Source organism: Stegastes partitus, unplaced genomic scaffold (genome assembly GCF_000690725.1).
Source record: "Stegastes partitus isolate 25-593 unplaced genomic scaffold, Stegastes_partitus-1.0.2 Scaffold231, whole genome shotgun sequence".
Taxonomy (NCBI): domain Eukaryota; kingdom Metazoa; phylum Chordata; class Actinopteri; family Pomacentridae; genus Stegastes; species Stegastes partitus.
Window position 1 is genome coordinate 241,699 of NW_007577962.1, and position 11,227 is coordinate 252,925.

At 43.5% G+C, this 11,227-nt stretch overlaps 1 protein-coding gene across 1 annotated transcript in view; it reads right to left on the reverse strand.

The window, feature by feature from the left end:
- LOC103356988 (contactin-3) overlaps nucleotides 1-11,227 on the reverse strand; it is a 45,980-nt gene that overhangs the window by 3,034 nt on the left and 31,719 nt on the right. Inside the window, 8 exon segments of the mRNA XM_074465720.1 lie at nucleotides 907-1,093; nucleotides 2,317-2,426; nucleotides 2,865-3,099; nucleotides 3,505-3,575; nucleotides 4,920-5,069; nucleotides 5,219-5,377; nucleotides 6,259-6,376; nucleotides 10,076-10,251. Coding sequence (XP_074321821.1) covers nucleotides 907-1,093; nucleotides 2,317-2,426; nucleotides 2,865-3,099; nucleotides 3,505-3,575; nucleotides 4,920-5,069; nucleotides 5,219-5,377; nucleotides 6,259-6,376; nucleotides 10,076-10,251 — 1,206 coding nt within the window.

Sequence of the window (11,227 nt, forward strand, 5' to 3'; positions counted from 1 at the left end):
TTTTAGTTTTTTCTAGCTTCAAAATGATTTCATATATTTATATCTCTCCATATGAATAAAGAAATGGATAAATAAAATCATTTTAAATAACAACAGTAATCCATCCATCCATTATCTATACACCGCTTAATCCTCACCAGGGTCACGGGGGAGCTGGAGTCTATCCCAGCCACAATAATAATAATAATAATGATGAATTCAATTAATAAAACCAACAGCCAGACTAAAAAGGTACGGAGCTTGTAAAAATATCCACATTCTCAGCTTCTGTCAGGTTTTTAGGAATTCCAGAGATCTGTGGGTTTTTCTTCTAACTTTTGGCAGTTCTAGCCGCTTCTATTCCCAGTCTAGCAACTAGAATCCCAACGGCAGCAGCTAGCATTCTTTATTCACTTAAGGGTGAAAGGAAAAGAAGTATCTCAACGATTAAATGGTTTACAAAGAGTGGAAACCTTGTTTATTTTTTACATCCGATGCTGAGCGCTTGTAAACATGCGTGCTGAGGGGTCTACACTGTTCTGTGAGCGCACAATTAATTCATTATTTCTTCTCATCATTGTTCCAGTTGTGTTTTAACCGCTACGCTCGGCTAAATAAAAGATTGTAATACACCTCTTTCCACTCGCTTGTGTTGCGCCTGAAAGCATTTCTTCATCTTCAAGGGCACCTTAAAGACTTCTAGGATTCACTGCAGGTGCAACACAGTGAGCACTAGACCTCCCGCTTTGAAAATGGAAAGCTCTCTTGTCAGATTGACTTTTTTTTTTTTTTTTTTTAAGCACGACCAACAAAGCCGAAGGAATGTTACGCCTATCACGTTGAGGACAGTACGACATCATCTGACAGCCTTCATGAATGAGTTTCCATTTAGAAATGATTTCAATGGCCCTCCGGGGACGGACTCACGTGGTTTCTTTGTGGTGTTGTTGATGGGCGCCGACTGCGGCCCGGGGCCAGCCGTATTGAAGGCGGCCACAGACAGGTAGTAGACTGTGTTCGCTTTCAGCCCTGTGATGTTAACCTGCGTGGAGTTTCCAGATATGCGCACTTTGCCAACGGTGTCGGGTTTGGTGTCGTCTTCCCAGTACACGACCTGGCAAGGGGGAGGACAAGGAAAGAAAAGAAAGTCACAACCACAGAGATTCTGGTGGCGCATTTCACTGCATTCATATTCCATCATGAAATGCTGTTTGTATTACCCAAAAAAAAAAAGGAGGTGGGAGGAGGGGGAGATGGGGAATAATAAATTTTTCACTAGAGGAGTTTCAATTACTGATGCACATCCTGTCAGCCACCCCGGTCTTATAAACAGAGCATTAGTGGGTCATATGATAACTGACCCGGGAAAGAAAAATTCAACCCCAGACGTTTCTTTTGTCGAAGGAAACTGGATATTAAAAGTGAAGAACAACGCATAAATCTTACTTCAAAAATACCTCAAAGCCGGGTTCTCTGCTCTGCAAAAAAACAAGATGCAGAATTTAACTCCCTTCAGGCTGTTAGCTGACAGATACGGGCGCAGGTGACGCCGCGTTTGATAAAGCAAACGGACTAATTTGCTGTTTGCTTTGGGTCATCTTCAATATTCATGCGTCTGGTATTAAGAGACATAAGAGTTAAGTCAATTAATAATTAAACTGAAATGTGAAGTCTGCCCTCAGGGATACTTCTGCTTCTCCAGCGCCCATAAATTATTATATTTCCAATTTGTTATCAATTAAAACTGTGTATAAGCCCTTAGAATTGAGTTTACAGTAATATAATCTTTTCGGCGGTGTTACATAAATCTGAAACCGGATTGCAATCCTAACGACGCGTAATTACCGCACATGTGCAGGCACACGGCTCCGTTTCCATACTGCTGGTGGCCCATTGAGATTCTAACAGCCTAAATCCACTTCAGGACCCGCGGTTGGAGAAATGAGCTCTGTTCTGAAAAGGACAATGTGGCCAGTGCTATGGCAACTGCAGAGCTTAGTTAGTGCCAGGAGCCAGAGGTGACAGATATTGAAAGAGCACTGGGGGGAACTAAAAACAGCAAAGCCCTCTTTGCATTCTTGAAAAGATGAGGGATTTTATTTTCCTCCTGTGGGTTTGCTGTTGGGGGTGCCAAAGCATTCACGGTCATTTAATATTATCTCTGCAGCAGCGATACCTGAGAACGTATAGTCGGATGTTCGAGTAAAAAAAAAAAAAACTAATTTAAAGAGCAACAAAAGAATGGGTATGAGCTCATAAACAAGCCAGAAGAAAAAGCTCAATTATGCTGTTTGAAGGGAAAAAAAAGAAACAGACTGATTTTACAGTGAATCATACCTCATATCCAAGCACTCTTTCGGGGATGGCAGGGAGAGCTTCCCAGATCACTTCAATTTTTGCTGCAGACACACTTCTAGCTCTAACCCTCTTAGGTGCCACACTGGGGACTGCAGAAATAGAGCAGAAATGTGGTGAGAATCCCACGGACTCATCCAACACCATCACACACACTAATAGCAATAAGAGGTAAGGCACAGAATAGACCTGTAGTTTCACTGAAAAGCTATTTCCCCCGCTCTCTTTTAATGGGATCTGTGACTGACATAAGGGAAGACTATCTGCCCAGCAAATTCAATTAACAGGATACCTCCCTGACAGCGCGGTGTGGTAAGTGTCTGCTAGGATTTCCTGTAATCTACCAGCACGATAACTAATATCAAGTTGACATTCCCAGCTTGAGAGGGGGGGAGGGAAAAAACAGCACTGGAAAAAAAAAAAAAAAACTCATTTCATCATTACTATTCAAGGTCATAGTTGTAAGGAGAGAGATTATAGCTTATTTAAGCATCACTTTCCGCCGCCGGGCTGTGAAGTCTGCGCTGTACCTTCCTCCGCTGAGTACACGGTGGCGATAGAGCTGAAGGGCCCCTCCCCCCGGTTGTTGTAGGCCCCCACTTTGACGTCAAAAGGCGAGAAAGGCGGGATGGTGTCGTTGCGGAAGACGTAACGCGCCACGCCGGGCGTGGAGATGACCGCTCTCGTCCACGTGACCGTGCCCACGGGCCTGAAGGCGATGATGTAGCCGAAGCCCTCTCCGTTCTGCAGCTCCTCGGACACAGGCTGGGAGCAAAACACAAAACTATAGTGATATTAAAACGCATACAGACAAAGAAACAGACGGGCCCGTCTCTGCACTGCGCCTCGACAAGGGTGTCCGGGAATAGTCACGGCCCCCCAGTTTTTTTGTTCTCCGCAGTCACCACCCGGAGCTCTCCACAATCACCTTTTACCTTATCTTTTCCTCTCGCATGGCTATGTAATTGTGGCTAAAGTGCAGAACTTCTCCAAAGAAGTGCTCTCTGTCCCTGCTTTTAAAAAAAAGGAGAAATGGCACTTGGAGGCTGAGCCAGATGCGAGGTGTCTCCCTCTAATGTGGGTCATAAAATTGGTCCGTTCAATTCTGCACAATTAAGCAAAACCATTACTCGCGATGGAGAGAACAGTAAAATGTAACAGATGACTTACCTCCCATGTTATCACTAATTCAGACTTTGTGCCGCCTCCACCTCCGACATCAGTGGGAGCTGTATCGGGAACTGAGAGGTAAAGCCCAGAGGGGAGCAATTAGAACACAGTTTACAAAGCTCAACGACAAGCCTCAACTCTACTTGTGCCCTTATGACGAGGCTGCCTGCTGCAGATACTGTCTTCTATTTTACACCCCACAAATCCCCCCCCACCACCCCGCTCTGTGCAAACACAAACATTTCGGAGAATAGTGAATTACTTGCGTTGCTCAAATGTCACCGTGCGCACACCGCAAGCCAAGATTTGTAATATTTTGCAAATGACATTTGACTCAGCCCACTCCGCTTCTATTCCCACTCGGCTGTTTGTGCACCACAGCGTGTTGGCAAAAAAAAACAAAAAAAAACGACAGTGTAGGTGGAGGAGCACTCAAGCGCGTCCTCATAGTATCCTTTATAAAGTGGAGCCCTGCTTTAGTAAGCAGCATTTATATCAGATGCCCATGAGAGGTTTTTGTCTTGCAGGGTTGAACGCTGGGAAGTGAGATCCTAGGTCTCCCTTGGAATTCTTGCCAAGATCTGCTGCCATTTTATTTACCAAACTTCGTTATTGTAGCCACATAACTTGTATATTCCAATCTCGAAAACAAACATAAACACAGGAATATAACTCCTAAATGCTATTTAGAAGTGCCTCAGGGTTTCACACCGTCACATTTTAAGGTTTAATCGAGCAAAAGCCACGGAGTGTCTCATAAGAACTACTGTTTGCACAAAGGACATGTTCAGGTTTTACACCAGAGCTTCACATTAACATTGATGTACATGTGTGTAAACCCCACAGCTTGCTCTGATTGGTGGAAGCACACACACACAGCCCTCTTTAACATCAAAAAAATTTTCACATATGTTAACCTCTTTCACGCTTTTGTATCCAACAGTTTGACATTTTTATCAAAACTAAATGAAATAAACTTCAATAAGAGTCCTTTCTTTGCAGAACCACAAAACAGTAATCGTGTGGATCTCCATATAGAAAATTGAAATCAGAAACTGCATTAAATGTCTGACGGTGCATCATTGGTCAGACATTAATTTATCTTTTAAACAAATACCATTAAGCAGAGATTCCTAGCAGCTGTTTTTCAAGGAGACCTTGATCAGGGCTTTGGGAAATTTTGACATTCAGCTGAAAATAAAGTGTTTTTTTTGTCCGGAACCAAAGACTATGTCAAGAAAATTGTTGCTAAAATAGAAATCATACAATTATAAGAAAAGAAAAAACACTATAAAATTCAAATAAACCTTCTTAGAGTTGATTATTATGCCCAGAAACCATCAGTCGTCATTTTATAAGTACAGAAAACCCTCTTATCAGTGTGTGTGTGCGGTTTAGTGTTTGCTTCTACATACTGGCATCCTCCGTCCTGGTCTTGGCTGAGGGGGGGCTCGGCTCTCCCAGGCCCACAGTATTGCGAGCCACCACCCTGAACTCGTACTCCACCCAGGCGTTCAAGCCCACCACCGTGGCAGTCAGCATGTTGCCGTTCACCACCTCCGGCACTGAAAAAAAATGAATTTTAAAACCTTAGAAACCCTGGCTTGCACACATCTGGATGCAAATTGAAATGATAAATAAATAAATACCCACAGAAGGCCCCACATAAATACTACACGAGGGCAGGGGAGGGGGGGGGGTGTTTTCAGGGTACCTGTGTCTACAGCCTGCCAGCCGACAGTGAAAGGCGTTCGAGCCTGGATGATGTAGCCGGTGATGGGGCTTCCGTTGTCCCTTCCGGGGGTCCACGATAGCTGGGCCGTGCTGTCTGTGATTTCTTCCACCGCCACTTTGTCCGGAGGACCGGGGGGACCTGCATCAATCAGACAACGAGGAGGGCGAAGCCAAGGTGATCAGCCATTCTAAGAAGCCTCCCCTCATCAAACTCATAAAGACTTCTACACCTTGTTACATATCAAAGCCATCACACTCACTTTAATTAAGGGCTGTGTCCTTGGTGTGTCCATGCACTCTGTGTGTGTGTGTGTGTGTGATGTGCAGGACTACAAAGTGAACACAGAATCACCAACAGCGGAAAGATAAACTGGACGGCTTCAATTATTAGAAAAAGAGAGAGAAGACGAGGGAGGAGAATCAAAAGAAGGGAAAAAGCGAGCGTTGTTGTGTGATTGCTACATGCTCGGGCTTTACCATGTTGTTGTCGTTTGCTCCGCTGCTCCATTATTCAAATGCTTTCCATGATATTTTGCCGATGTGTAAATGAGCCAATTATAGTCATTTTCTGTGATAAACATTGCCTTCTCAAAGCACCTGGGACAGCTATTACAGTTTGTTAAGGCCATGAATACCAATGTAAATCACCGGAGATAAGCCCGCACACTGAGCCAGATTCGCCGAGCACATATCAACAAAGCTACCTCAGCTGGGCTCGCAGTCGCACATGCCAGTGTCTGTGTGTGTGTGTGTGTGTGTGTGTTCCATTTTTACATTTCGCCGACACGTGCAGCACGTAACGTAAACAGAAGCTGACATAACTCATGAGTGAGCGTTCATTTTTGCTTCCCCGTTACTGTATCTTTACGGGAAGCCTCGGGGATTTTTTCACGCCATTCTGTCGAGACGTCTTTCACTTTGAATACTTCTACAGATGCATCAATGCCACATTACTTCGCAGCACATATACGGGGGTATTTAGACGCAGGCAAGCCGCTGAAATCAATTGGTTCTCCTTACCTTTGACAACCAAAATGGCAGAGGTGGACAGGCTCTCCACGTCGGTGTCAATAACGCAGACGTACTTTCCGCCGTGGTTCAGCTGGATGTTACGAATCATCAGATCCCCCGATATGCTCTAGAGCAGATAGGAAGAATGAGGCTAAGTAAGAGATGTGATGTTATTTCATCACTCAGCTTTTTTTTTTTTTGGCTCTGGGATGTTTTAACATTTATAACGCGTTCTAAAATCACAGCATCTCCAGGCCACTGATTTTTTGCATCTCTTCAAACACCAACAACAGACATGGCAGATGTACTCTGCACAAATAAGCTATTGGCTGTCCTTCAGGCGCTATCCGACCAGCCAGCCACCCCCCCTCCCATCCCTCTCCTCCCAACCCCCTGCAAACAGCTACCAGCCGCACACAGGACACACAAAACAAACATAGTTTAGCTAATTGGCAAAGCAATCCTAATTATTCTCTAATTACATAAGCTGAAGCAAGATATGTGTAGAACACCCAGTGTAAAGAGCAAATATTATTTCCCTGCATGCATGTGGCGGCCATAAGGATTAAACAACAACACCTCGCCGTGAACATTGTTAACTTTTGCATAAGGGCAGCTGGTGTTTGTGTCTGCATAAAGGGGGGTTTTGAATGAGCAAGGTTGGAGTTATTCTATATTTTCTGCATCGATAAATACAAACAAAGATACATTAGTCCACCTCTCGATTCGTATCATCTTCGCTGACACCCTGTCTGCAGTTTGCAATCACAAGCCCAGTGGTTCCTGCTCAACGTCTTTAATCCTCTGAACCCGAAACCGTTTGTGGGCATCTTCTTTTTTTAGCTCCAATCACATTTTTACTTACAGTGTAAAGTCCTGCACCTCTATGGAAACAGCATGATAATGGCTAGAAGTAGAGAGAACTCATAATATGTCTCTTGTGCAGGAAAAGTTGTAAATAAAAGTTGAATTTGTTCTATTTTCCAAAAAAAAGAGAAAGGAATCAGCATGTATGGCACTTTCCCAAGGCCTCACAGGTGTTATGAATGCTGGAAAAATACAGATGTTGGAAATATTTAACTATTTAATTTGTGTCTCTGTGTAAACACAAACCAGCCCAGTTCAGCTGAAAGGCCAGGATGGTTTTTTTTCTCATGTCATCGTTGGTCAAAGATGAGTAATTTCCTTGCTTTTTTCAGGAATTTTTGTAATTTACAGAATCTAGTTAAGGCTAAGTGTTCATCCAATTTTTAAACGAGTCTACATACACAAAATAATTTGGACAAAATATCTGGATTTCAAGCTTAGATTTGGTTAATTTTCTCAGAAGAAATGTCATGGATGAGTAATTCAAGGACCCTCAGAAAATTGAAAATCCAGCGATTCTTTTCATGTTACAGTTTCTGGTTCTGATAACTGATTACACTTTGGAAATTTTTTCAGTTCTGCCAGTGGCTCTTCAGGTTCAGAGGGTTAAAAACTATTAATAATAACAGCTCAATTATTTAAAAAAATCGTTTATCTGTTGGGGACTACACCCCATGTGTTGATACACATTTGTTGTGAGAGTTACTGCAGTGCTTGTGGTCATTCTACTTGTCATCCAAACAAACAGCGTGACTGAAATGTATAATTTTTAATCGCTTTTGGACCAAACTGGAGCCCTATCGCCCAGAGAAATGAGCTGTACCAGAGTTTGGCCACAATACTTTTAATGGACCAAATTTTGGACTGCGCCGAACAAAAAAAAAAAGACGACAATTTGTTAGGGAAAACATGGCAAAACCTTCTGCCATTAATCCAAAAATAATGGAGTTTTGGTACCCAAACATAGCATACATAAGAACTGTCACAGTGCTTAACAATTACTGAAGCTTCTTAAAAGTGGCACTGTGCAGTTTTAAGGAAGGTCAATCTGGTATAGACTGCAATCAAGGTATTGTTAGAATAATCTTGTACAGTGCAACATCCACTAAACCTGTTAGATCGCTGGTTTTGCACTGAATAAGAAGGACTTTTAGAAGCAGGGGGTGGGCAATCCTGGTCCTCAAGGGCCACAGTCCTGCATGTTTTAGATGTTTCCCTCTTCCCAACACACCTGATTCACATGATCAGGATCGTTATCAGGCTTCTGCAGAGCTTGATGATGAGCTGATCATTTGAATCAGGTGTGTTGGAAGAGGGAAACATCTAAAACATGCAGGACTGTGGCCCTCGAGGACCAGGATTGGCCACCCCTGGTCTTGTGGGATTCACTGACAATAAGAAAAGTGTAGAATGTCACTAACCTTTCTGTTAAAATGACATACATGTGCTAAGAAAACCCACATCATTCACAGTGTATCAACACATTTTATCCCCACAATATTACTTTGTTTTTATTTCCACTGCTGATGGGAGCTCACCCTCTGAAAGTCACCTCTTGAGGTGGCCTGTCACAAAGCATGTCAGCCAGTGTGAAGGAGTGTACTGCTTTAGAAACCAGTCACCTGGGGGCGAGCAGGTAGAACTCGCTGCAGTCATAGTAGATTTCATCACCCCCAGCGGCTACTGATCATAGTCGCACTCTGCTGCAACTGGGCACGAACACCCGCGGAGCTCCACCTCTCTGAGGCGCCTGACGAGGCCGAGCTGAGCCGAATGGCACCGCTATGGGATAAAGAGACTACCTCTCTGGCTCATTTTTCTCCTCTTTTCCCCCTTGCTTTCATCTCCTCTCCCTTCGCCTGACACTTTTAAAGCACCATTTCTGATTCGCTCCAATGTCAGCCGCCACCTGGCCAACCTTAGAGCTCTTGATGCATCGCAGGGCCTCCTGCCTTGGCAGGAAGGAAGTGATGAGGCAGATTTGCTTTAATTATGTTAATTAATTCATCAGAAGCTGTTGAGCAGGGGGCTGGTAATCTCTCTGGACAGGGGAAACAGATTCTGTGAAAACTATATCTCATTAAATGCCTACGCGCAGTTCAATGTCATTAGTAATTGCCAATTGCATTCATCAAGATATGAATTTGGCATGTCCCAAACTCTATGAGAGGATTTAAATGCGATGTCAACCTTTACCACACGGATGGCACTGATCAAACTGCTAACCTTGGGACCCGGGAAAGAAAAAAAGAGTGCGCTAAACTCTTTTTAGTGTTAAACTGACAAGCTCGGAACAATTAACTTTGCCCTTCATCAAAAGGAACAAATATTCGACAAAAAGTCGTCACTTATCATTATTTCAAGGCACGGGGATTTCAAATGAACATTTACTGGTGCCAGGCCTGCCCTTGGTGAATGCCAGCCAGCTCATTACTTAATTATTTCGGGGCTCAAGATTCATAAATAGGTATGCAAATTCAATTATGGCAGAGGGAGATGATAAGAAAATGTTCTCCCTTGAGGTACAAGAATTAGAAGTTGAAGGGATGAAAAGTATAAAGACTTTATTAATGAGGACCCTCAGTAAGACTGAAATGGCATTTCACCAATATATTTTTAGGGGTGTAACACATGGCAGCTCACACAGGCGATTCAAAAGGTAAGGATCTCAATTATTGACCTGATAGCGCCATTCGCTGAGGCTTCCCCAGCATACGAATGACTGAATGTAACTGATTCCTAGCAGACATCTCCATCTTCTTGATATTCTGTTCACCACGGACCACGGTGAAATTTTCAAATGGACAAGTCTTGGCATAAATCTCTTGCTTGGGTATTATTGGTGTCTAAGAAGCCCTCAGTCGGGCAGTGGAGCATACCCTTGCACATCACACAGTATGTCCCAATTAATCCCAGAATAGCTAGAAAGTATCTGAGTTTAATGCTCCAGATGACTCACCCCACCCACTCTTTCAAAATGATCGCTGTCTCGCTGGAAGTCGATGAGCTGGCCGTTGAATGCCCACGAGAAAGAGACATCCAGAGCTGGATCGCAGGCAATCTGGCAGGGTAGCACGATGCTCTCGCCAACAATAATCTCCATGTTAGTAGGCCTCATGGTGATTCTGGTGGGATCTGGCCAGACAACAGATGACAGCGCACGCATGTCAATATCTCTGCGATCAGACACCTCTAACACCGCCGTGACCCCCCGCAACTGCCATCTCCCTTCCCGATTCACGGCTAAATCAAGCGGCCCATCATTAAATCGCCCGCGGATGTGTGCGCTTCCTGATTTTAATAAGCACTTAAATTCCAAGCCTGTCCATTAGTAACATTTAATGACATCTCCGGGTTTGCACTTTATGTTGCGGGATCAATTTGGAGGAAAATGTTTGAAACAGGATTACAGAGATGGGAGCACATTCCCACTGGTGACTGTGGTGGATTGTGGAGGCCTCGGAGTATGTTGAGGAAAGGTCACAGTAATTAAATTCTATGACATTAAATGGTTCAGCTGTCAGTGCATGAGAAGAATAGAAGCTAATGAGAAAAATAAGTTAGGTGGCTACACACACACACACACACACACACACACACAACACATTAAACCGGGGGGACTACATGAACGTGTTATGTCACGGCGCTCACAAATAATGACCTTTAACTAAATCAAGGATAATATTTGTTGCATGTCCAAATGCTGTTTTGCATAATGTACGCCAGCCAAATTAATCTGACAATAACCCCGGTTGTTACCAATACATATGCGATATAAGTTGAATGTAAAAGACTTCTAAAAATAAATAAATAAATAAACGAGTGTACTGTCAAGTCATAGATTGACAGGGAACGGTTGACCTTTTCTTTGGAACAACGGCAAGGAAACTGGCCATTTGTTAAAACTGTCAGGCTCTGGATATACTCACATTCCAAAACATTGTGCATGTGACTGCAGTGATACTAAAACTGAATCATATGAACAAAAATTGTGAGCGTTTCTTAGCATTGCTGGCCAACTAGGGTATTACCTAAGTAGTGGTATAGGCCATAATTTAGCACATCATTGGTTACCTCTGCCATCATTATGTGGAGTTACATAATGCAAAAG